The 27,877-nt window shown below is 37.3% G+C and overlaps 1 protein-coding gene across 4 annotated transcripts; it reads right to left on the reverse strand.

Annotated features, from left to right (window-relative positions):
• Window positions 1-108: 108 nt before the first annotated feature.
• Window positions 109-27,877, reverse strand: LOC127420366 (neurofascin-like). Of its 4 annotated transcripts, XM_051662588.1 has the most exons (29): window positions 27,765-27,877; window positions 25,369-25,453; window positions 21,845-21,912; window positions 17,685-17,803; window positions 17,480-17,585; window positions 16,788-16,978; window positions 16,564-16,686; window positions 13,837-14,007; window positions 13,384-13,495; window positions 12,760-12,944; window positions 11,126-11,257; window positions 10,901-11,044; window positions 10,686-10,797; window positions 10,278-10,441; window positions 8,322-8,469; window positions 8,102-8,226; window positions 7,877-7,978; window positions 7,557-7,769; window positions 7,350-7,426; window positions 4,891-5,116; window positions 4,196-4,311; window positions 3,808-4,018; window positions 3,602-3,724; window positions 3,346-3,519; window positions 3,124-3,255; window positions 2,903-2,969; window positions 2,543-2,554; window positions 1,700-1,735; window positions 109-1,446 (listed from the first exon to the last, which is right to left on the reverse strand). In XM_051662588.1, the coding sequence occupies exons 4-29, from the start codon at window positions 17,800-17,802 to the stop codon at window positions 1,215-1,217; spliced, it is 3,552 nt and encodes a 1,183-aa protein (XP_051518548.1). In that variant the 5' UTR covers window position 17,803; window positions 21,845-21,912; window positions 25,369-25,453; window positions 27,765-27,877; the 3' UTR covers window positions 109-1,214. The 4 variants fall into 4 exon arrangements, with proteins under 4 accessions (XP_051518548.1, XP_051518545.1, XP_051518547.1 ...); XM_051662585.1 differs by lacking the exons at window positions 25,369-25,453; window positions 27,765-27,877 and adding an exon at window positions 24,130-24,292; XM_051662587.1 differs by lacking the exons at window positions 25,369-25,453; window positions 27,765-27,877 and adding an exon at window positions 22,044-22,174.

The raw sequence follows: 27,877 nt of genomic DNA on the forward strand, positions 1-27,877 counted from the left end.
CGTATCCGCATGATTTTATGCATTACAATGCTTTCACATGATTGGCTGATTAGATAATCGCATCATGAATAAGTAGATGTACAGGTGTACCTAATAAAGTGGCCGGTGAATGTATGATTGTGGTTTGATGGTCAGTGGACAGTTTCTATACATATTGTTGAAGATTTAGGTCAGTTTGCTCTGCCATCTGGTGGAAAGTATAAGCCTGTCAGCCTTGTGATTCTAGCAACTGGAAATTAGGTCAAGTCCAGTTGATCTAGAAAATAATGCTCTTCGGTTATATCACAGCACTGTGTCTTTCAGAACGCAAAATGCACATTCATGCTACAGTTACAAACAGCTCTGTGTGATAACTGAATCATTGTTTACGCTAACATATCTAACTCCAAATATGGATCACAAAAATGCAGTTTATCTGTGTTTGCCATGATAATACGTGCAACAATTATTGAGCAGATGTTGCCTTGAGTGATACTTACTGCAGTTATGACAGTCACTTCATTGATTTCAAAAGTTTTAATAACACTGCAACACTTATGATAGTACTCTTACCAGATTACAGACTAAAATATACAATGAACATCATGCAGCTCATACTGTGATATGCATGAGTTTAAAACAAGCAGCTGAAAGTTAGACTGAATTCTGTCTAAGAATATATGGTCTGTATTCTGTTAAGGTAACCTACCATTACTACAAGGAATTGCAGTACAGATACGCAAACACACATACAGAAAAACATGATATTGTTAAATGTAAGATTAGCATTAGTTTAAATTATCAGTGATATCAAACACTGGTTATTTAACAAAGTATTGTGGGAGTTCGGTACATCCAAGATTTCTACAGATATCTGTGTAAGTAAATGTCTAAATTGACTCTGAATGTTATTTTGGAAAATGCGTGAATCAGCCACATCTTTTCTGTCTTCTTATCAACATGATAAACACATCAGGACGTCCTTGTCTGGCTTCCCCTCACATGATTTGTGGATTTTAAAAACAAATCTGATTGGTGCTTTTAAATCCCCAGAAACACAGCTTTACTCAGCTTAATGGCCAAACAACTTCTAAACACACATTTATACATCATTTCCAGCCTGTCCAACGAATAAAACATAGTCAGTTTACTCTCAGTCTTATATTGTGAGGTCACCTCAGCTGTGTAAAGGCAGTTTATAATGGTGGGCATCCCACCATTATCTCATGATTTCTCTAAGCAAAAGAGTAGATGGCCACAGGAGATGTGGGATCAGAGTTGTCATGGTACAGGCTCCTGTCTATGTTCCTCTTACTGACGCCTGTGTATTCTCCGATGAAAGAGCCATCCTCGTTAAACTCAATCTCTTCCCCCTCTCCATACTCCATGAGGCTGTCGTCACTGTTTGTTCTCCTCCCAATGTGCTCGGTCACAGCTTGACTGCGTCCTTGTCGACTTTCCTCCTCACTGGTGCAGAATACAAATTAAAAACACACATACAGGTATTGCTGCACAATCACACAGCGGGGTTCAGAAGTCTGCGATTCCAAATGTTATCTATCTAACCTCAAATGGTTATGTTGGTAATATAATTTGTAATGGAATAAATGCATTAAATTAGATAGATTAGATACTTTGGTGCATTGAAATGAGGTTGTGAAGGAAGTGAGGTGATATTATTCCACTCTGACTGTAAAACAAACCGTAAAGTGAAACATACCGTCTAGAGTAGGGCAGGGTGGTCACTCGTGTTATCCTGCAGTAGATATTAAATTAATAAAGTTGCATTAATGTTCAGTATTGTGTGGAGAAGCCAATAGATTTACTCAGTTTGCCTTAATGTTGAAGCCAAATACAGAAATATAGCATAAAACATGTAACCTTCTACTGAAGTCAATACAAATTTGCAATAAAAATACATTTAAAATGTTGTACGTTCCTATGTTGAAGGAATATTCTGGGTTCAGTACAAGTTAAGCTCAATCGACAGCATTTGGCATAATGTTGATTACCACAAAAAATTATTTTGACTCATAAAAAAAAAGCAAAAATCACTGGGGTCAATTTTGGAGGGTCTAAAAGCAGAAATGTGAGGCTTATAATTTCATAAAAGCACTTACATTAATTCTTCTGTTAAAACTAATGTATTATCTGAGCTGTAAAGTTGTTTAAATCATCACTTTTGGGTTTTAGGGTTTGTTGGCATTACATCATCATGACAACGAAGTTGTAACATTGGCTATAACAGAAAAGGTAAGTAAGCAATTTCATCACACTAAAATCATGTGAACACACATATTATGTCTTGTGTCCATACTTCTAATACAGTGAGTATTTTAATGTTTACGGATTGGCCCCATTAACTTCCATTGTGTGCCTCACTGTAACCCAGATTTTTGCTTTTTTTAAAGGAGGGCCAAGTCAAAATTAATTTTGTGGAAATCAATATTATGCCACAAATGCTGTTGATTGAGCTTAACTTGCACTGAACCCAGAATATTCCATTAAGTCTTGTTTTAAAGAAAATAAGAGAAAAAAAAATTTACACTGATATGTATCATACCTTTCAAGAGACCTTCAGTGGTCCAATTGCAAAAGGCATGGGGGGAGGGGGGGGGAATAAAGGAGGAATGAAAAGAGTGAGAGATGTTTGATGAATAAAGGGATGAATTGGGAGGGGGCAGAGGGACAATTATTGTGGCATACTGTACATACTCCTAATCAACCTGTGCAATTATGATAATGTTATGATGTAAATTATATGATTAATTACAGTTTTCATGTACTTTGAGTGCATCACTGAAAAAAACTTTGCCTGTAGTAAATACAAGTAAACTTAAAAAAATCTAATGAAAAAGGGATTTTGGCTCGTTTGTCTTCTGTATTGTCAATTTATAAGAGGCTGCTTTTCAAACAAAGTTACCTGTAATCAAATGTTCCATTCTCCCTATCATCCATTGGTTCCAGTGCAAAATCCTTTTTGTCCCGCACTAAAACAAAACAAGACAAGACACACAAAAAAACAAAAAACAAAACACAAAACAAGATTTATTTTGCCATGTATCTTAGGTGCTTCTAATAATATGGTCAGTTTAATAGATTGTTTTGTTTTTTGTTAGGGTGATCTCTCTCACTTCAGTTTACCTGGGTACTTTCCTCCTCGACTCCTCTTGATGAAAAAGACAATAAGCATGATGAGGACCAGAAGAGCAACCGCACACATCAAACCAATGAACCAACCCTGCGTCACAATGTCCACTTGCTCCCTTGTGTGCTCTGTTTACACAAGAAAACAAACAGACATCTTCAAGAGTTAGGAATCATTTTCAGAGAGTTTCTAGGTTGATCTTGTGAATGTTCTCTTACCCTCAGTTGTAAAATGGGGTGATTCCTCTGTGAACGCCTCCCCGACCCCAACCTGGGTCTGAGCTGCCAGTGAGAACTTGTATCGTGTGTATCGGTCAAAACGACGGAGTGAGAAGTAGGTGATGTTTGGAGGAATATATTCCACCTGGATTCTGTCCCCCAAGGTGATGTTTACTACAGAGGGAAACTCATCAGTGCCTAACTCATTGGAATTGTAAGTGCGTTCAAGATTATGTGATGTGAGTGTAAGACTCACGGGTCTGGTATTTGAGGATATATCCAGTCAGAATGCCATTGGGTTCTGCGGGTTCTTCCCAGTCCAGGTAGATGGTGTCGTAGTGCCTGTGCATGATTCTGAAAGATCTGGGAATCGATGGCACTAGAGTGAAAGGGAGATGCATTTGGTCAGGGCCATGTCTGTGTGTGTAAGATATGTCAATGTCAGGCTGTTCAGTTTCATACCTCCTTCAGGCGTCTGAAACTCAATAGTGTGGCTAGGCGGACCTTCATAGCGGTTATTGGCCACTACAATATAAATCCTGTAGTTACTATAAGGAACGAGACCAGTCAGGGTCCCAGACAGACGTGGTCCATTAGCTTTAAAACTTTTGGTCTTAATTCTCCTGCTCAAAGTGTGCCAGGGCAGACGACTGCTCTCTCTCCAGTAGTAAACCTGAGAAATCAGCAACAGCTCCATCACTGGCCCATATCATTGAATGTATGGACATTATTTGAACTATGCAGGGAAGAAGCCACAAATCCTTCACATTTTAGTAGCTAAATCTTACAAGTACAATGAGTGATAAATAATTAAATCATCATTATAAATGTCCATATTTTCAAGTCTTACTTTGTACTCCTTTATTTCACCCATGATGTCAGCACGTGCCACTGGTTCCCAATGGACTGTCAGCTTTGTGGTCTCAATGTCTGATACCCACAGCTCAGATGGGGCAGCAATAGGACCTGTTCGAGAAACCCAATTTGAGAGAAGCATTGACTGCGAGTTCTTTCTTTAACATTTCTTTATGGAATAAATTTACATTTTCTGTAAGTTCTGAACTTAAGTGCTTACATAAGGGGGTTTTTGATGTTCTGATACACTACAAAAGTATGTAAACACTGGACATCCCCTTCTAATTAATGGGTTTGGCTATCGCAGCTACGCTCATTACTAACAGGTGCATAAAACAAAGCATACAAAAATCTGTGTGCGTGTGTAGATTTCCGCAGATTTGTGACACAAATTTCAATACATCCCCTGCAAATCCCAGCCGCCATATTCCAACATCTAGTGGAAAGCCTTCCCAGAAGAGTGGAAAGTGTTATAGCAGCAAAGTGAGGACGAACTCCCTATTTATGACCATGGATTTGACATTTCATTTTTAACAAGTACCTATGGGTGTGGTGTTCATGTGCCAACATATAAAATGTAATGTGTTTTGGTGAACTGAATCTTGTGTTTTGTGTTTTTGTGATGTAACAAGCAGTGTTTTGACAGTTTCTAACCGATGTTTTGAATTTGTAAGTTGTGATGCAACTTACGGTCCTCTCCAGAGTAGCCAATGACGATAGGGGATTCTGGGCCAGATCCAAAGAAGTTGATGGCCTGAACTTTAATCTCATAGGGTGTGAAGGTGTCAGTGTCATAGATGATGTAGCTACACCACCAGTATGTTGTGTAGTTCTTCCACTCCTCCCTTGAATCCCTTCGTCTCCACCAAACCATGTAGCCCAGTTTTGGGCCATTCCATTGTCTGTACTCTAGTGGCTATAGACAGAACAAAAACATCACAGTAAGGGACTTGCCAAGGGCAAAATGTGAATAAAAATGGTCTTTGTCAAGTAAATAAAACAGTTGCTCACCAGTGGCCAGCAACTTTATATGGAACTGCAACACAATACATGGTTTGAAATATTTCACCTAAAAAATAAAATTCTCTCATCATTTACTCACCCTCATGCCATCTTAGATGAGTATGACACAAACAAAGATTTTTAGAAGAATGTCTGTAGGTCCATACAATGCAAGTGAACGGTTATTAGGCCTTAGAAGCTTCAAAAATCATATAAAGGCCACATAAAAGTAATCTATAAGACTCCAATGGTTAAATCCATGTCTTCTGAAGTAAGCAGAAAGTTGTTGGTTCGATCCCCACAGCCACCACCATTGTGTCCTTGAGCAAGGCACTTAACTCCAGGTTGCTCCAGGGGGATTGTCCCTGTAATCAGGGCACTGTAAGTCGCTTTGGATAAAAGCATCAGCCAAATGCATAAATGTAAGTGTAAATGTAAGTGATCCAGTCGGTTTTGAATACTTCCTAGTGCTTGACGCATGCACAGAGCGCTAGATGGCGCTAGGAAGTATTATTGAACTTAAAATCTTGATCGCCAAGAAGACTGCTGTCAAGATGTACAGTGAAAAAGGAGTTACATTTTGGTCTGTTCTCACCCAAAACCAACTGGATCACTTCAGAAAAGATTGACTGACTGACTTTATCTACTTTTAGGAGCTTTAAAGGCCTGATCACCATTAACTTGTATGGAGCTACAGAGCTGAGATATTCTTCTAAAAACCTTCATTTGTGTTCAGCAGAAGAAAGAAAGTCATACACATCTGGGATGGCGTGAGGGTGAGTAAATGATAAAATAATTTTCATTTTTGGGTGAACTATCCCTTTAAGTTGAATTGTAAGAATAATAGTCTGACCCTAAGTAACCGTGTTCTGGTCAAAACTGACCGATTTACTTTTTTCTTTCGGAAAACTGTATTTCATCCAGTTGGAATAAAATTCCATGACTTTGTTCACACAGGGCATCTGAACAAACACATTTTTAAAGATAATTTTCATAAAATTTTATTGGTTTTATTTCACTTTGTTACACCTGTGGTGTTCCCAGTCTAAAGTGACTGGCCACTGGAAATTAATAGATTAGACTACAAAATACAGAAATATTAAGTGTTCAGGAGCATCCAAATGAGCACATATGTGGATATGTGTTTGCACACACAAAGTCCTCGGACTTGTGCGTGCACACACACACAACGTGTGTTGAGCGCCCTGTTATGCATCATATTTCCATGTACACTCTTTGAGGAATATTTCAAGATCTCCTTATGATATTATGTTATGTATGGGATTGTTTGAATAGGGACAGTCTGCTTTAAGTTACGATATGTCATGCATTTTACTAATTGAGACCTTTCCAATGATATATAACACAAGGCTATCTCATCTTTTTTGTTTTTACCAACTCTGAATATATTTGTTGTAATAACAAATTTGCAAATTATGAGAACAAAACTGTTTTTTTGTTTTTTTTTTAGCCAATTAAAAGCATTATTTAAGAATTGGTAGGATCGGCTATATACATTGCAAAGTCTAGATTCTAAGCTTTAAAATGTCACCTATTTTGTTTAGATCAAGCAAGAGGTTATTATATAATTACATAATTATAATTATTTTTATTTTCAACAGGGAGTGTCTCCCACTAGCCTGGTATAAGTTCAGTTCAATGAATCCTTCTATCAATAAAAAATATATATCTTTTAAATATGTAAAAAAAAATAATAATAATAATAATAATAATAATAAAAGATTTAATGCAATATCTAAGGATAATATATGCAATATAAGAGATTTATTAACAATCTTAGTGGACTGGTCATTTTTGACTGGGAACACAAAAGGTGTTAGCAGAAACGAACCCAACACAAGGGTTAGTTCATCTCTGGTACCTAAAGTTTTTTTTTTAATCTAAAACGCCATGTAGCAATTATGGAATATTTCTGGCATTAAGCCACCAAAACGAAAATAAGAGGAACAAAACTATGAGTTTTCCCATTTCCTGTGCCAGTTGCAATCTCATCTTGTATATACACTGTGAAGAGCATTGCATTTCAAATCATGCACACCATGTAAAACTTTTGTTTCTGAACAGGCAGGGTTTCTGAAATAATAAAGAAAAAAATGATTGGCATCCATCAATCATCTGTCCATCACCTCCCAGCTGATTTCCATGTTATTTCTGAACACTCCACTCCCCAGTCCTTGGATGTTTCTTGGAATGGCATCAGGCACTACAGACATAAAACACACTTCTATAATATTATAATAATAACAGATCTATATTGTACGCCCATCCAGCTAATATGAAGCAGTAGACCTAAGAACTGTTAACAGAAGCTCTTATTATCTGAAATGACCTACCAGCCCCACCAGTTTGGTAGTATGCAGATGGCCAGCTGGGTTTACTGGGACCTATACCATTTACAGCAATGACCCGGAACCGGTACTCTACAAATGGTGTCAGCTGTAAAACGACAGAGTTTAGGTTGCCAGGGTAACCGGTCAGGTTCTTCCAGCCACTCGGTATCAGCCAATAGTCAGCAAGGAGATCTTCGGTATACTGAACCAAGTATTCTAAAAGAGAATTCATACAATATCACATTCTTGTGAGGCTATATGGTTGTATAAAATATATATTTTTTAATTGTGTGCACACTAGGATTAATCTCTGTATTGTATACCTTTAATAGGACTGTGATTGCTCAGTCCTGGTACCCAGGTGAGTCTAACACTCCTCTCTGAGGGGTCAGACACCTCTAAATCAGTGGGGGGGTCTGGACGGTCTAAACACAAAAGTATACAGCATGTACTGTATATGCATTTCTAAATTACCACAGTTTACATGCATACAATTGTGTGTGAGTATATGTATGTAACAGAGAAAGAAAGAATATACGTGTAGGTACCCATCACTGTGAGTTTAGCTGAGGCAGTAACCTCCTCCAGTTCACTTTTAACTCTGCAGGTATATATGCCTTCATCCCTTCTGTACACATCAGCAATGCTCAGAGAATCCTCATCCTTCGTCATCCTACAGAACACACACACATAATAGTCAAAAATATTATCTTTTAATTCAGCAAATTGTTTCAAGATGGCCAGAAATAACAGCTCAGTTGTGTTTACCTCCTTCCCAAGATCAAGAACTTCTTGTCTTTAAGCCAAGTGACAGTAACCTTCAGAGTCGGATCAAATTTAATCTTACAATCAAATCGAGCCAGACTCCCTTTTATGACTACAGCATTGTGCGGGGCACTGATAATTTTAGTGGGCTCTACAAAATAAACACAGGTTTAATCTATTAACAAGTATTTCACTTTACACAGTATTTTAAATAAAATAAAGACAACCACAAAATAGATTTTGATTTTTTTATTGAAATAAAATTCGAGAATAATAATATACAAATAATATTAAAATTCAATTTTTATTTCATTTAAACTTGATTGGTTAATTAATTAAGATTAATTGTCTCATTTTATATAATAAACCAATTATACATACCATATTTAGTTCTGTCCTTCTTGGATGTTTAACATTGTAAAATGAAAATTCTATTTTTGTTTTATTTATTTTTTTTACATAATTAAAATACAGTGGCAAGAAAAAGTAATCATTCAAACATTCACAGTGAAGTATGTGAACTCCTAGACTAATGACATCAACAAAAGCCAATTAGAGTCAGGAGTTGGCAAACCTGACATCAAATTAATGAACCGAGATTGGAGGTGTGGGTTAAAGCTACTTCGACTTATAAACAGCACTCAAACATTTTTTGTATGCTATTCACAAGAAGCATCTGCCTATGTGGACCATGCCTCAAAAAAAAAAAAAAAAAAAAAAAAAAAGATCTCAGAGGAACTACGATCAAGAACAGTTGCCTTGCATAAAGCTGGAAAGGGTTACAAAGTTATTTCAAAGACCTTAGATATTTGTCTGTCCACAGTTAGACATATTGTCTATAAATGGAGACAATTTAGTACAGTGGCTACTCTCCCTAGAAGTGGCTGTTCAGCCAATATAACTCAAAGGGCACACCTCAGAATGCTCAGTGAGGTAAAAAGAATGCTAGAGTGACAGCTTAAGACTTGAAAGTATCATTGGAACTGGTTAACATCTCTGTTCATGAGTCTACTGTACAGAAAACATTAAACAGGCATGGTGTCCATGGCAGGACACCACGAAGGAAGCCGCTGCTTTCCAACAAAAACATTGCTGTGCGCCTGAAGACCACCTTGACACTCCACAATGCTACTGGGAGAATGTTTTTTGGACTGATGAAACTAAGGTTGAATTGTTTGGGAAGAACATGCACCACTACGTATGGCGTAAAAAGGGGCCCGCATTCTAACATGAAAACATCATCACAACGGTGAAGTGCGTTGGAGGAAGCATCATGATTTGGGGCTGCTTTGCTGCTTCGGGTACTGGACCACTTGCCAACATAGAGGGAAAATGAATTCCCAAATTTATCAGGATATCCTACAGGATGTCAGGGTGGCTGTGAGCCAGCTGAAGCTCAGTAGAAGTTGGGTGATGCCACAGGACAATGACCCAAAACACTTAAGTAAATCCACTACAGAATTGCTTCCAAAAAAGAAAATCCACTTTAGAGATGCTGTGGAATGACCTCAAGAGAGTAGTTCACACCAGACATCCTAAGAATATGGCTGAGCTGAAGCAGTTTTGTAAGGAAGAATGGTCCAAAATTCCTTCTGAACATTGTGCAGGTCTAATCCTCAGCTACCGGAAATGCTTGGTTGAGGTTATTGCTGCCAAAGGAGGATCGACCAGTTATAAAATCCAAGGGTTCACTTACTTTTTCCCACAGCACTGTGAATGTTTAATGGGATGTGTTCAATAAAGACATGAAAGAGTATAACTGTTTGTGTGCTGTTAGATTAAGCACATTGTGTTTGTCTATACTTGTGACTTTGATGAAGATGAGATCACATTTTTCGACTAATTAATGCAGAAAACCAGCTAATTCCAAAGGGTTCACATCCTTTTTTTGCCACTGTAGATACTAAACTCAAAATTTATATCTGACATTTCAAAGCCACATCTGTACCAGAGACTAACCTTTGACCTCCAGTTGAACCTCCTTCTCATCTCGTCCAATGACATTGCTCGCAACGCATACATAGGTTCCCTGATCTTGTAGCTTTGTGTTTCTGATTTCCAATGTACCATTTGGAAGAACACTGTAATGACCTGTTTCTAACATACCCATTCCTCCTTTTGACCTTAAAAAGCACACATACACACAATATATTGAAAATATTGTCTATCCAGTGCATTTCCATAGTCATCTTTTCTATTTGTAAACATCTGCATTGCAAATCGTACATTTCCATGCTACCCTGTGTTACAGACTTTTGTGTCTGTCATAGTCTTGTGATATGTGACAAAAGTGAAAATGACTGACAAGTTTATATAAAGAACTGACTTAAATGTTGGCAATAAATGACAAGACAAAAGCACAATTACCACCGTAGGTCAGGCTTAGGAGAGCCAAAATATGGGCAGTCTAAAAGAGTATGATTGCCTTCTGTCGATTTAACAAGCTCATCTCTGGGTCCCAACAGTCGTGGTTTCATATCTACAGACAACAGTCAGGTACAAGCACTGGTTAAAGTTAGTGGTACATTAATATTCTAGTTTCTTTTTTTTTTTTTTTCAATTCAGCCTCTTCTATCTCTTACCCATTACAGCCAAGAAAGCATTTGCCATGATATAGCCATACTGGTTTGAAGCATTGCACTGGAACACAGCAGCACTGTCTGGAACCACAGACTGAAATGTCAAAGTGTCTCCTGAAACCTGTCTGCCTGGACTCCTAGGGGCATCTGAAGTGAACAGAGAGATTGTGTGTGTTAAAAAAGCTTTCAATTGCAGGTGTTTTCGCATAAATTTGTTTTTTCTCTCACCTATGATAGGCTCTCCATTAACCAGCCATTGAATCTGGGGCCGAGGAATTCCATCAGCTCTACAAACTATACTACCACTGTCATCACGAGACAAAACCAGACTCTCAGGTTTCTCCACCCAGAATGGAACCGCTGCACAAGTTTCAGATTCAGAGAAACACAGATTAAATTGAAATTGGATATTAAGTTAGTTCTTCCCATTCTTAAAAGTGCACTCAATAATTTTTTCCTCATTAAAAATGCTTAACTCCTAAAGACATGAATTGTAATTTTACAATATATGTAGGAAATCACGACCACTCACATTAAAATGAAAACTCTAGACATAGCAGTAGAAAAGCTGATTTATTCTTCATGGAGGGGGTCCGCACATGGGGGCTGCCATGTTAGAATCACATGACCAGCCGAATACTACTCACTTAATCTCAGTAACCATCTTGTTATTTGACACATTCACTCATTGATTAAAGTAATCATGACTGACTGTGAATACTACATTTCTACAACGGCATCTGAAACTGAAAACTAATGATTTTAAATGATGCTGCATCCAAGCCGCTAGGTGTCACTGTAAGTCCAAAATGACACATAGACAAAAGTTACTGAGTGCACATTTAAAAGGATAGTTCACCCCAAAATTTAAATTCTGTCATCCTTTACTTACCCTTATGTCGTTTCAAACCTGTATTACTTTCTTCTGTGAAACACAAAACGTGAATTTTTGAAGAATATTCTAAACTCTTTTCCATATCTTGAAAGTGAAAGTAGCTTTCTCGGCCAAACCGGGCCAAATTTCAGTCTGTTCCTCACACAAAGCTCGTATGGCTTCAAAAAACTTGGATTATAGTGCAAGAGTCGTATGGGCAACTTTTATTAAACTTTTATGGTGCTTTTTGTCATTTTGGAGCTTTATTTATTGGTGTTCCATGGGAGAGTGAATTTCTTTATTTCTTTATTTATTTTTAGCACCATGTCAGCAACAAGGCTATCCACATGGCGAGAACAGATTAAATATCAAAAAACATAAAAATTAAATAAGGAATTTTAGATTTATGTTAGACAGAAACTCTAAAATATTTTTAGGTGATACATTTTTAAAAATATCTGTTAAGCTTGTTTCTGAATAAAACCTTTGTCTAATAGTATTAAAAACAGCGCAATCCAATAAAATCTGTTTAATAGTCAGTATAGTCTGACAGGGAAGACATGACGGAGGTTCTTCACCTTTTAATAAAAACACATGTCAGTCTTCAATGACCTATTCAACACCTAGTATATACAATTTGATCATGTCTATTTTTCAAGTTAAAGAAAAGATTATTGGTTATACTAGGGTTTACTTCATAAAGCTTATTGTTTTTACATTCATTCCATTCCATCTGCCACCTGTTAGAGATATAGGAATTTAGTAAGGGTTTTAGGTCTGAGGGTGGAATACTACACTCTGTGATTTCTAGAGTAAGGGCTTCCATGGGAGAGTGAAAGTCATATGGGTTTAGAACAACATGAGGGTGAGTAAATGACAGAAATTACATTTTTGTAGAACTATTCTGTTAAGGAAAATCCATATTTCAATGAAATAAGTCAGTAGTGATCGATATTAACGATTATAGTAAAGGAATAAAGTATTCTACATTTGACCCTGACAGTGATGACGTGGTCCAGGCTGCCCATCCTGTTTGAAGCAGTACAAATGTAGTCTCCTCCATCGTCCATGGAGATCTTCTTTATTCTGAGTGTTTTATTAAAGTTCTCCAACTTCTTTTCAGCCATGGACAACTCCTCCCAATTTTTGGTCCATTTGATGGAGGGAGTTGGACTACAACATAAAAGAGAGAATCAGTATTGTTTTAAGTTGAGTCTTAAATGTTGCCGATTAAAGATGTCTTATAGAAATTAAACGTTAAAGGAATAGTTAACCCGAATGTTCTGTCATCATTTACTCACCCCTACATTGTTCCAAACTCACTTTTTCTCTGCTGTGGAAAAAACGTGAACTGCCACTCTTTTCCATATAATGAAAGTAAAATTCAAAATGTACGTTTTGTGTTCCACGGGAAAGAAAGTCATTCAGGTTTGCAATGACATGATGGTGAGTAAATGATGACAGATTTTTAATTTTTATGTGAAATGTTTCCTTCATAGAATTCAACTGCTCTAAGAACATTGCCTTTAAATTATGACAGAGATGATTTCTTTAGATACTCTGCACCATGCCTTCTTGACAGATATTTAACCAAAAGGCTTTAAAGACTCACACTCCAGCAGCAAAACACTCCAAAACAAGTTCTTCCCCCAACATTGCGATCATTGTGCTGGCAGTTCCTTTGGGTTTCATAAACTTGGGTGCTGTATGGGCTGCCATGCGAGCTAAATAAACAAAGTAACACACCTGTAAACGAAGAACTCCACACTGAATAAAGGAGCGCTCACAAACTGCCAAACCAAGCCAAAGCATGATTAACTTGTTAGTAGATCAGTAATGGCCTGCTGAGTATTTACCATAAAGAGGCATAAGAAAGAGTCCTAACTCACCACTGTATTAGACTGTTAGATGGTTTTAATCATTGTTCATCTGCAACTGAATACACATAACCATAGACATAGAGGGAGAAATATTAGATCAGCCATTTTAGACCCAAAATTGTAATTCAAAGGCAAAATCAAAACCCAGTGTAATTATATTTAAGTATGTAATTGAGCACACAGACCTGTGAGCACCTGTAGGATGAGAGGTGGTTTCTGTTGGATGGTGTTCGTAAAGGAGAAGCGGGCAACACAGACGTAGTTTGTAAGAGCGTCCTCTGCTACGATACTGGAAAAGTACAGATCTCCATTCTTAGCCATTGATACTCGACGATCCTGAGGGATAGGTGCCATTGCTATGGAATAAAGAGAAACTTGTGGGTAGTTGACTTATGAAATACTTTGGGAAGTTGAAATGTCCTGCGATGTGACATGCACATCTAAAACTGTTTTAAACAGCATTTTTTCCAATTCTTTTATAAAATTGTGTATGCAGCTTTAATGACCTCATATTAATTGTAAGACGAATATTTGTACTTTCATTCATACTAAAGGACCATTTAAAATGAACTAGTGAATGCAAAAAGGTGATTAAAAATTGTGAAGTGCTTAAAAAAAATAAAAATAAAACGGTGACCAGTTAAAGGACTCAACTGGTTAACAATTGGTTTTGCTTCAGGACCCAAATTTTACATTGGATTTCAAGTAGTGACCCAACACAGAAAAAAAAAATTGCCTGTATTTAATGTATCCTGGGTCGTATTTTCTTTTACCTTGCATTGTTTTGTTCATGGTTTTTAAGGTCATCAAGTGACATTATTATTGTTGTTGATTTCAACAACAAAAGATGCACAAGTCCCCACCCCTTTAAACATTGATGGGCCTATTTATTTATATGAGCCTATGATATTTAGTATCAGGTTTATTTCCTAATATCAAACATAATTTAAGCAGAACATATTTTACACTGGAGGGAAATTTTTTCCATTAGTCTTTGGATGTAGAAACTTCAACTACAACTGGCATAGTTGTAATGAAAATGAGGTATAATAGATTCTAACTAAAATACCACAGTTACTGTTACTACTGTAAATTGTGATAAATTTGAGTAATTTTAGTAAGGCTGGCGCCACAATCGAGTGAAAACCCGGCTTCAATCGCACCTCGCAAATGCGCATTTCAGATGAGAAGCATCAGTGACGTGCACAGAAGGGGGGCAGCAGGGGCACAAGCCCTGCCCCTTTCGTTAACAAATCTAAAAGTGCCCTTTTGGTCATCCAGAAAAAAAGAAGAAATTGTAATAATTGAATTAAAATAGTTAAATAAAACACAATTAAAATCTCGTAATAATCTCACAATAACATTAATAAGGTATTATTATTATGAGATTTCTTTGTAAATCGCGGGTGTATTAAAGAAAACGAAGCGGAGTTGCCTTTAATAGTGCGTGCAGATCGGGGGCGGATTCTAATCACAAGTGATCCTCCCAATGCCCTACTCTCTCTAAAGTGCAGAGCCCTTGAAGTGGGTACTCTGAAGGAAACATGGCATTACTGTATGAATGTACCCTTTGCTAACAGCCTTGATGAAAGGCCCTCCGAGAAAAGATTCATTTTCTCACTTTAGATTTGAACGAGCTTTCGAGTGGTGTCCCCTCCCGCAGTAATGCCCTTCAAGGGAGCAATAAATGCTGTTTGGAATTCACCCCGGAACATCAAAGTGCCGTTACCTCAGACGAGTAACAGGTCAGATAAAAAGTCCACTCCATGTGTTGTGTTGTATGTTCATCAAAATAATAATATTGCTATCACATTTCCAACATTGCACACTTGCCGTGTAGACAGATTTATTAATTATAATGGGAGGGGTCGCACCACTTTCAGTGTTAGAAGTTCAATTTGTCTTTCAGTGAATACTGTCATAAACTGAAGGAGCTGTCTGATTCAGCCAAAGTGAAAGCAGCAGAGATGACAGGATAAAGTGAGGGAGCAGAGATGAGAGAAAGTGAAGAGTGATGAGACAAGAAAAACATTAGAGCCCTAACAAAAAAAGACACTGTGCCGTTACCAAGGTAACCATGGTACATATTGATTATTCATATTTCATGATACTGTCATGGTACTCCAAGGTACTTCAAAATATACCATGGTTTTACTATGACACATGTCACAAACAAGGGATTATCACAGACCATGTCTGAAAAAATATATAATAATACCATGAAATACCATGGTGCTTTTTGTGAGAAATATAACAGAATAGGCTATTACTTGTTATATATAATACAAGAAATGTGTATATAATACAAAAAAAATGGTTAAATACTCAAAAAACAAAACAATAAAAATAGTTAAGTATATACAATTACTACTCATTAAAAAAACAAAATCATTGCCCTTTTTTATCCTTCTGCTCCTGTCCCTGCTAAGGTCTGTACACACCACTGAGAAGCATATTTATTTTGTATAAAGCATGGAATGCGAAATTAATATAATTTAATTTGCACTGGTGTCCTGAAATGACGCTTGGGTGGCTGCCGAAAAATGTTCAATGGAGAAAGAACCATGGCATTGTTCTTTCCCTGCTGCCCATGACCCTATCGAACCGACCTGCGACCTAATTTTGGGTCGCGACCCACCAGCTGAGAAACACTGACCAAAGATATCCACTTTCTCTTTTACATTCATTTAAATTTTAATTCAATATCTTTTTGTTGAAAAAATCCCATGGACACATATTGTGTCATAAAATTCTTAAAGATGAAGAATGGTACAACAGATACTAATAGTTCTTCTTACTTCTTGCATGCTTACTTCTTCACAATGTCAGTGGTAACTGTATAGCACAAACTTTGGCTACCACTTTGGCAAATTAATGTGTTTTATATCATAATGATTGAATGATCTACTCACTGCTGTTTAGCCAGTAGGTGTCAGGTTTTGGAGGGCCTACAGGAGGGTTACATGGAAGAATGAGTGGAAGTCCAACCACCACCGAGACTGGTTCCAGATATTCTTTCAGCCATGTACGGGCCTCTGAGTCATACAAAGACATGTACATGACAATGACAAGTTGACAGATCAATGGACTAATTGATATTAATTGTTGTACAAGCAAGTGCATTGTAAAGGCTTACTGGAGACACGTAGGTGGATGTGACTAGACAAAGCCGAGCCAAACTCGTTAGTTGCTGTGCACTGATACAGGCCCTCGTAGTCATCAGGGCGACCCCAGAAGAAAATCTCCAATGTGCCAGAACGCCTCCTCATGCTGACCTGAGGATCCCGCGCTACATTTAGGTAAACTCCATTACGTGTCCATGTGAAGCTTCATACAAAACAGAGGTGAGTGTGAGGAAACATAGGCACAATTATCCAAAGTCATACTGAAATGCTCATTATCTGTGACATACATGTGATACATTTTATGAACTTTGTGTCCCTTAAAATCAGTCAATATTTTAGCACTGTCAACAGATAGTGGGATACAAAGCATGAGGAGGCATAAGCCAGTTTATTTGGAAAGAAAGATCTATTTGGCACAATTCTAGGTTGGTAAAAAAAAGTCCTACAAGTTCTACAAGGCAGCCAATGAAACAATTTAAAGGTATGTGTGATGTGTTCTTTTGTTGCTCTTAATCTGCGCAGATAAATGTTTTTTCTTTTTTTTTTTTCCAGTGCAATCTTGTGAAAACCAGACAAGAGTCCCTTTCCATAGTCCAGTTTCTTAGTGATAAAAGCATGCATCAATCTCTCACTGCCTGCTTCTGACAATGGCTGCAATTTCTGAAAATTTCTGTTGATCAGAAATCAGGTGTTGGATACTCACACTGGAGGTGGATTCCCTGTTGCCTCACACTCCACTACAATGGGGTCAACTGGATCTACAATGTAGTCTTGAACACTCTCTTTAATGATCATTGGAGGCTGTCTGACTGTGGGGACATAAAAGTGTTACATTTTATCAAATTAAAAGACAACATACTGTATGAAGGTAAATAATGGATTGATGCAGAACAGCTACATTGCCTCACCATCAGGTGGTATTTCCATTGCTAAAATCCATGTTTGCTGTAGAATAATTAGTATAGCAGGAATCCTCCAACATTTCAGAGCTCTCATCTCTGCTGTGGACATCATCTGCCTTTTCATGCTATGACAACAGAGAAAATGTTAACACCACTTCTAAAACCGCAACAATGTATTCAGTACTAACCCAACGCTTTTCTTGAATCATCTTGTTTGAATGTATACCATTTTATAGCCCACAACATTTGTAAATTCAATCAATTGCTGTTGTTTTGTTTTTTTGGGGGTTAATGGTGGACTACACTGAAAGTGACTCACTCAGTTTATCATGGCAAAAGATCTGGAAATTAACATACAAATACTTTATTTCTAATAAAATTAAGGAACTAATTTACAAAATAACTTAAAGGTACTATCCAGTAAATGCCCCATCAGAAGATTTATCAATACTATATATGATAAGTGTATCTTTTGCAACACATCAGTTGAAGACATACAGTTGAAGTCAGAAGTTTACATACACCTTAGCCAAATACATTTAAAGTCAGTTTTTCACAATTCCTGACATTTAATCGTAGAAAACATTCCCTGTCTTAGGTCAGTTAGGATCTCAATTTTAATAATGTGAAATGTCAGAATAATATTAGAGAGAATGATTTATTTCAGCTTTTATTTCTTTCGTCACATTCCCAGTGGGTCAGAAGTTTACATGCACTTTGTTAGCATTTGGTAGCATTGGCTTTAAATAGTTTAACTTCGGTCAACTTCTCACAATAAGTTGCTGGAATTTTGGCCCATTCCTCCAGACAGAACTGGTGTAACTGAGTCAGGTTTGCAGGCCTCCTTGCTCGCACATGCTTTTGCAGTTCTGCCCACAAATTGTCTATCATATTGAGGTCAGGGCTTTGTGATGGCCACTCCAGTACCTTGACTTTGTTGTCCTTAAGCCATTTTTCCACAACTTTAGAGGCATACTTGGGGTCATTGTCCATTTGGAAGACCCATTTTTGACCAAGCTTTAATTTCCTGGCTGATGTCTTGAGATGTTGCTTCAATATATCTACATAATATTCCATCCTCATGATGCCATCTATTTTGTGAAGTGCACCAGTCACTCCTGCAGCAAAGCACCCCCAAAACATGATGCTGCCACCCCCATGCTTCACGGCTGGGATGGTGTTCTTCGGCTTGCAAGCCTCACCCTTTTTCCTCCAATTATAACGATGGTCATTTTGGCCAAACAGTTCAATTTTTGATTCATCAGACCAGATGACATTTCTCCAAAAAGTAAGATCTTTGTCCCCATGTGCACTTGCAAACTGTAGTCTGGCTTTTTTATGGCGGTTTTGGAGCAGTGGCTTCTTCCTTGCTGAGCAGCCTTTCAGGTTATGTCATTATAGGACACATTTTACTGTGGATATAGATACTTGTCTACTGGTTTCCTCCAGTATCTTCACAAGGTCCTTTGCTGTTGTTCTGGGATTGATTTGCACTTTTCACACCAAACTACGTTCATCTCTAGGAGACAGAATGTGTCTCCTTCCTGAGTGGTATGATGGCTGCGTGGTCCTATGGTGTTTATACTTGCGTGCTATTGTTTGTACAGATGAACGTGGTATCTTCAGGCGTTTGGAAATTGTTCCCAAGGATGAACCAGACTTGTGGAGGTCCACAATTTTTTTTCTGAGGTCTTGGCTGATTTCTTTTGATTTTCCCATGATGTCAAGCAAAGAGGCACTGATTTTGAATGTAGGCCTTAAAATACATCCACAGGTACACCTCCAATTGACTCCAATTAGCCTATCAGAGGCTAAATTAGGATTTACATCATTTTCTGGAATTTTTCAAGCTGCTTAAAGGCACAGTTAACTTAATGAATGTAAACTTCTGACCCACTTGAATTGTGATATAGTCAATTAAAAGTGAAAAAATCTGACTGTGAACAATTTTTGTAAAAATTACTTGTGTCATGCACACAGTAGATGTCCTAAACGAATTCCCAAAACTATAGTTTGCTAATATGAAATCTGTGGATTTTTAGTTTTAATGACTTCAACCTAAGTGTATGTAAACTTCTGACTCCTGTTGAACATTATTCTGTTTCTTTTTGGATTGACTTAAAAATAGACATGGCAACACAATTTTTCAAAACTACATTTATAACCATGTGATATATTAATTTGTTTAGAAAACCCATATATTTCAGAAAACAAGAAATAAGTCCTTAATCTCCTAATTATATATATTAAAAAAATAAATAAATAAAAAACGTTTTATATTCACAAAGCAAGTCAATCAAAAAAGTCTTCTTATAATATATTTTGCAACACCGATCTTAAGATTTATACTGAAGCCCTTTCAAATATGACAACACGAACCCCTAGACTTATGAAAACTGTGAAACTTTTAAAGTTTTTCAAGTTCATGTAATTGCCCTTTTATTTATTTTACCTTTATTTTATTGTATTTATTATAACGGTCTTTTTTATAATTTGTTTAATTGTACACATATTTCTGTATTGTGTACTTTGTTTAAATTTAATACACACTGCAGCTAAATAAGGTTGCCAGTTCACCTTCTAGTGCAGTTCGGTCTTTTACGGGCATAACTGCATTCTACAGCCGAATTAACTCCGAAAAATTCAGGTAGTGACAACCGCATTTTCATAAATTCCACGTGTGTACAGAACCGAACTGAACAACTCTTTGTTAATGACGCGATCAATAACGTGTGTGAGATCTGTCTTCTCGCAAACAGGGGTATGTTTTATCGCTCATTCATATGAGTGTGTCTTTCCCCTGTAGTTTCTCTCATCAGCCATGCGGTCTCTTATCTGTCCATTATACAGTCCAGATGACGCGCATAAACGAAACACGACGATTATGTTGACGGCAGCTAACTAAACATTGCCAGATGATAATACGGCTCGGGAGTATAATCTCTTTGCTTAGAAATGACGAACACAAAACGGGTTAGACTGGTGGCATTTATGTTTCTTGTTCACAGGTGCAATTGCGGAAGTAATTCCTGTATTCCGTACAAACATGGAATAAAACATTTAGGGATTTGCTCCCACATTTAAATGCGGTTATCACTGCTGAAACTTTGTGATGTGTACACTCCTCGTGTGATTCATAATGCAACGTTTACGGAAACCCCGCCCCCATCCACTGTCCGCAACTGTGATTTGCTGCCCGTGATGTATCTATTTGCAAATTTAAAGGGATAGTTCACCTAAAAATGAAAATTCTCTCATCATTTACTTACCCTCATGCCATCCAAGATGTGTATGTCATTTCAGTGCAAGTGAATGGTTACCACAACTTTGAAGCTCCAAAAAGTAAATAAAGGCAGTATAAAAGTAATCCTAATGACTCCAGTGGTTAAATCCATGTCTTCAGAAGCGATATGATAAGTGTGGGTGAGAAACAAATCAATAATTAAGTCATTTTTTTTACTACAAATTTAACTTTAAAGTGAAAGTGGAGATTTATAGTAAAAAAAAGTATATTAAACCACTGATTCGTACAAATTAATTTAATGCTGCCTTTAAGTGCTTTGTGGAGCTTCAAAGGTCTGGTCATCATTTACTTGCATTGTATGGACCTACAGAGCTGAAATATTCTTCTAAAAATCTTCATTTGTGTTCAGCAGAAGGGGATGGCATGAGGGTGAGTAAATGATGAGAGAATTTTCATTTTTTGGTGAACTATCCCTTTAACGTTTGCATCAATGCATCAAATTGCAATGTGGATGAACAAATGACCAAAAACAAACCAAAATTATTATCGTATTCTTAAAGTATTGTTTTCATGACTTAGATAAGAATTTCCCAAAAGGCATTTGTTGCCAGAACATTAATCTGGATAAACAAATTTTACGAAATTAGAATTTTAAGTGCCTTTACATTAATAATTTAAAAATGCTGCAAAATAGGAGTCTGCCTAAAATAGCCTAATTTACAAAAAGCATTTCACTGTACGAGCTTTAACTAGATTAAAATGATAATTTCAGATGATTTCCTAATTTGAGAAAAAGTTATGTAAAGCTACTTAAATTTTATGAAATGCTGGTGAAAGACTACTGCTTTCACATTCAGTCTAAAAACACCTCCAGTTACATACATTTAGCAACACATATGTACTCAAACCTAGTCTGACCTACCAGCTGTACTGTAGTATCCAGGATTCACAAAATCTTCTTTATCTGTGCCAGCAGGTCATTTTACAATGCTAAAAGAAAATCAAAATTGTATGAAAGAAATGGTAGCCTACCAGAAATAGTATCAAAATCAAATAACTGTTCATTATATTACACAAAATTACATGGTTTTCAGCAAAGTAGTACATTTTGAGAAGGTTACCTTTTGCATCTGGCCTGCAGATTATTTATGGTAATTAAGATGCCATAATTTCAGCATATCCTAAAAGTAGAACTCAACTTCCAAATGTTTTTCATTTGTATTCTAACAGGTCCAAAAATGATGAATATCTAAACAAATGTTTCCTGTAATGTATATATCTCCAACTAACATCACTTTTCATTGTCTTCATCCATTTACCCACTCTCCCCATTGACCATGAATGATGCTCCACCCCTACATCTCTCCTCGTCACATTCTTCTTCTCTCTCTCTCTCTCTCTCTCTCTCTCTCTCTCTCTCTCTCTCTCTCTCTCTCTCTCTCTCTCTCTCTCTCTCTCTCTCTCTCTCTCTCTCTCCACCTCGCAGCATACCTTTAATCACATCCTTCAACATCTTCAGCTAACACTAACATTGTGGTGTCTTAATACAACAAAGTACAGCAGAGATGAGTTGGGTGAGAGTGAAAAATGCTTTATAATAGAAACAGTGACTCAATCAATAAATAAGAATTAATTGATAGAGTATTTTGTATTAGTAGATTTGTATCTATTGTTATTTTTTTATATCTTATTATATTTATATTAGCAAAAACTTAAATAGCCTGTACTTAGCTCAAAGATATTTAGCATTCTTTTTGATTATGACATCAGTGTGTGGGCCTCATTGTTTGGTCCTGAAAAACGAAGCTAACTCAATGAAAGAAATGTTTGTTTCTCTGTGAAAATTTCAATGCAGTCATGCGACTCATGACTGCACCTAAATGAGATTTAAATGGTTTTTAGATTATGAGTTTTCGATTTTAGAAACTAATGCCCTTTTGATTCAATAATTCAGGCATCCACCCTTTCAGTAGACTTAAATTGTATTTTACTGTAGAAAAATGTAAAATGCATTCATGTGAGTTATAATGGTCCAGTAAAGAAACAGATCAGGTAGTGAATAAGGTCTATGTCACAACGTCACAGAGGGCAGAGCTTGTCTCAGGAGAGTGGATGGGGGTGGAAAAGGATCTCAACCACTGAGACACATTCCCAACCCACAACAGCGCTCAGGCATCCAGGGACACATAAAGTACATTTCACTGTGCATATACAGTTGTACTGTACCCTCCACACATTAGCTAATAAGATACTGAGTGTCATGAGAGAACAAAAAAGTTCTTGAGTCATATCACTAAGTGAACAGAGACATGAGTATGATCTAATTCTGGTCATGTTCTCTCGCCCTTCAGAATCCTAAGCAGTGCATCTGACATCACCAGCGTTGCAGTGCCATGCACCAAACTGTACAGCGCAGGGCATGGGCCTGAATGAACTGCTTCCTCCAGACACAGGACAATGAAACCTCTGTCCACATGGACACAGGCTGCTAGTTCTGTTCTTACAGAATATCTTTGAGGGTTTTATCAGTTCAGCATTAAAGTGGCACTGCATCTTGATTGAGAGAGCAGATGCTTGTTAACTTTTCATGAGACTTAAATCTTATTTGAGTCTGAATGTAAACATATTTGTATAATTTCAGAGCACATACTAAGATGTTGGATTCTGGCAAAATAAACGGACAATTTTTTTTTTTTTCAAATGTAATGTTTTAGATGACTTTATGTTTTTGACTATTTGTGAGCAGGTCAGCAGTGGTCTTAGCACATGCTAATGGCTAACAAATAGTCAAAAACATACAGTCATCTAAAACATTACATTTGAAAAAAAAATTTGTTCTGTTTATTTTGCCAGAATCCCCCATCTTAGTGTGTGAACAACAGAAGACAATGTCAACAATACAGACACATTAGCTTCCTTAAGGCCATTTTAAAATGTATGCTATTACTAATTAACATAACATCTGTAAATAATGTGCCTGTATTGTTGACATTGTCTATTGTTGTTCACCTTTAGTTAACACTAAGCAGCTGAGCTGACTCACAACTCTCCTGAAGTCAGAGAGGATGATGGAACTATAATGAAACATACTGTACAATGTTTATCGCTCTGCTTTTACACCCAGTCATGGTGAAATGAATATTGCTATTTTCTCCATATATAGGCATATTTCTTTACTTATTTCCTAAATGAAGAGGATGTTCTTACCTGAGTTGATAATTCAATAACCTCAGTGTTCAGTACAAATGGAAAAGCCTGTGCCGTTTATATCCAATTTACTATTGCACACTCTGTGCTGTGGATGTCCATGTTTTGTCTTCTAAGCCATGTCAAACTGAAATAAAATAATTTGGATTCCAGAGAGAGAATTTTGTTCAATTGTTCCAGAAAAGAAACAAAGCACTTCAAATAGCAAATAAGGGCTCTGCTTACTGATGTTCCAGTCACCACTGGTCACATGAGTGATGATGACCGTGTGGCTTTTTCAGTCCATTTAAACATTGAAAACAAAAAAATTACAAAATTCACCAAGGTTAGTATCTGTTACTAAATTAATTACCATCACACTGTCACCACGGCAGATACAAGCAACAATGTTAATTGTTTCTAGCATCTTTAATGGCACTAAGGGAGCCTCTACAGGATTTACACAATGAGTGTCACAGTAACAGTATCTGAACTTTGTATGGGTAACATATTAGGTCCTGAACAATAATTCGACTTTAAATTACCCATTATCTGTTATTTCATTTTAGAGAAATGAAAAGATTAAAGAGACAGTTCACCCAAAAATTTAAAATCTCTAATAATTTACTGTCCCTCATGCCATCTCAGATGTGTATGACCTTTTTTCTTCTGCTGAACACAAACAAGCATTTTTAGAAAAATATCTCAGCTCTGTTGGTCCACACAGTGCAAGTGAATGGTGATCAAAACTTTGAAGGTCCAAAAAGCATATAAAGGCAGCATAAAAGTAATCTAAACAACTCCAGTGATTAAATCCATATCTTCAGAAGCGATATGATAGGTGTGGATGAGAAATAGATCAATATTTATGACTTGAAGAGCTGCAAACTTCTGGCAAACATTTGCAGCAAATCACAAGCTCATTTACATGTGAAAATATTGAGTTTTTGTTTGTGCCAAGTTCGCGGCAAAACTGCCATGAAGTCTTGATTTTTTTAAGGGTTACCTCATAACGTGTGAAAACGTGCCCCGTTATCACAAATGGTCAATGTGTGTTCAATGTACTATATATTGTTTCCGGGGCAACATAGGTGAAAATGTTCATAGGTTTTTTGTAGTCCAAACTTTAAGGTATGTGGCTATAAAGAAATTGACTTAAGAATAAACCTAACCTGAGAAATATTTACTAAGTGTGACAAATAGCCCCAGATCCCCATTTAGGTCCTGTATATGTGTATAGCTTTTTTCATGTATTTTTACCTGTGCTAACTCCACATATAGTTGATAAACTAGTTTTCCTGTTTCAGCCTCCAGCTGTTCGAGTACTTGAAGTGGAACTATCCCTCTGTAAGGCAGAAAGCATTTCTAATGAAAAAACATCTATGCATAAACACCAATTTTTGTACTATGAGGACACAATAATCATCTTTATTCTGAAAAACTTGAAATACTATAAAAATGTTCACAGATATTCTTTATAATCTAGCCCTAAAAAGCTAATTGTAGAAGATGTATTATGTCATATTTGTCCAAATTACAGCACTCAATTGTATCAGGATGTTGAACATTCAGTAATTGTATGAGGATTCCTACTTTATCCCACCTCCATCAATAGAATCCACTCTGATCCCACAACCTGGATCTACAGTACATAGCTACTCAGAGCTAGAGTTCCCTATTGGCTTCCTGAAGTTTTTCATTCATCCAAAAGTTCTGGCGCCTTCTAAGGAGGTGCAGTGCTGCTTTTTCCTGGATTTCTTTTTTTTTTTTTTCTTCTTATCTCCCCAATTTGGAATGCCCAATTCCCAATGCACTCTAAGTCCTCGTGGTGGTATAGTGACTCGTCTCAATCCGGGTGGCGGAGGACGAATCTCAGTTGCCTCTGCGTCTGAGACCGTCAATCCGTGCATCTTATCACGTGGCTTGTTGAGCACGTTACCGCGGAGACATAGCACGTGTGGAGGCTTCATGCTATTCCCCGTGGCATCCATGCACAACTCACCACGTGCCCCGCCGAGAGCGAGAACCACATTATGGCGACCACGAGGAGGTTAACCCATGTGACTCAACCCTCCCTAGCAACTGGGCCAATTGGGTTGCTTAGGAGACCTGGCTGGAGTCACTCAGCAAGCCCTGTATTTGAACTCACGACTCCAGGGGTGGTAGTTATTTTTCCTGGATTTAAAAGAAAATCAATAAAAATTAAAGCTGCAAGCAGCGATGAACAGGCCCTCGCACCCTGGTGCACGTTGGGGCTGCTGTGCCAGGGGAATGTCACTCCAAATTTTTTTTTTAGCATTTTTTAGCACTTAAATGTTGTTAAGAGTGTATCCCAGTGTAAAACTTGTCATTTCCTGTTGCCAGTAGGTGGCGCTATGACTATAACTGAATATTGGCATATAGAAGTGTTCAGGATGGGACTCTTATAAAACATATAAAGTTTGGAGCAGATTGGACATTTTATGTTTGAGTTATAACAACTTCTTGTTTCATGGACATCAAACTTTGTCTGGCCGCCATGGACAGAAAAAACTGAAAATCTTCAGAAATGGCAAAAAACTGGTTCTAAGAGACTTTTTTGTACATGTTGACATGTTACATATGCCTACCGATTTCCTTACGTGTAAGTGAAACGTAGCGTGAGGGCTGCTTCATTGAAATTTTGTAAGTGGCGCTTTCGAGCCATTTTGCCACAATTTATTCCAAAACCAGTATCAGATGTAAATTTGAGTTTTCGAGCATGTTTAGGCCTCAAAAATGTGACTCGTTTCATACCGAACTTTGTCAGGCCGCCACGGACACGCCCTACAACGAAAACTCAAAAGCTTCTCAATTTAACATCAACAAGGCCTTTAGATTAAGACTGACTAAATATAATGTTGATCTGATTAAATCTCTGGGAAGAGTTTGTTAAAGTACAAGATCTGGAATTGGCTGTTGCCAGTAGATGGCGCTATGACTATAACTGAATATTGGCACGTAGATGTATTCAGGCCGGGACTATTATTAAACATGTGAAGTTTGGGGCAGATTGGACATTGTATGTATGAGTTATAACAACTTCCTGTTTCATGGCGAAACATCGTATTTTGTCAGACCGTCAAGCAGAGAAAACTCAAATGCTTTGCAATTTAGCATCGCCGAGGCCTTTAGATTAGAATAACCAAATATGAAGTAGATCTGATGAAATATCTAGGAGGAGTTCGTTAAAGTACGAAACCTGGAAATGGCAAAAACTGAGCAAAAATGTAAGAAAAAAATAAAAATGGCTGACTTCCTTTTGAATTTAGGGCATGGGTCCAAGAGATATTTTTGTAGGTATTGGCATGTTACACATGTGTACCGATTTTCATACATGTAGGTGAAACTTAGTGTAAAGCGCACATTGTTGAAAGTTTGTAGGTGGCGCTATCGAGCCATTTTGCCACACCTAATTCTGAAACCCATATCAGATGTAAATTTTCGCCACTTCTGATGCGTGTGCAAAGTTTCATGAGTATGTTTAGGCCCTCAAAAATGCGATTAATTTGGGGAAAAAAATAATAAACGCATAGAAGAACAATAGGGTCCTCGCACCATCGGTGCTCAGGCCCTAATAAAATCCGAATTGCTACAGTTACCTACAGAGTTCTGAATTAAGTGAAGGTGTATTGTACCTGCCACAACACAGCCTTGCATGCTGGGTGCTGAATGAGGTGAACATTCAGTTCCTCCACACAGGAAGTGATGGATGAGGGTACCATTGCTTCTTGTAGGCTATTAAGTAGAA

This window comes from Myxocyprinus asiaticus, chromosome 29 (genome assembly GCF_019703515.2).
Source record: "Myxocyprinus asiaticus isolate MX2 ecotype Aquarium Trade chromosome 29, UBuf_Myxa_2, whole genome shotgun sequence".
Taxonomy (NCBI): domain Eukaryota; kingdom Metazoa; phylum Chordata; class Actinopteri; order Cypriniformes; family Catostomidae; genus Myxocyprinus; species Myxocyprinus asiaticus.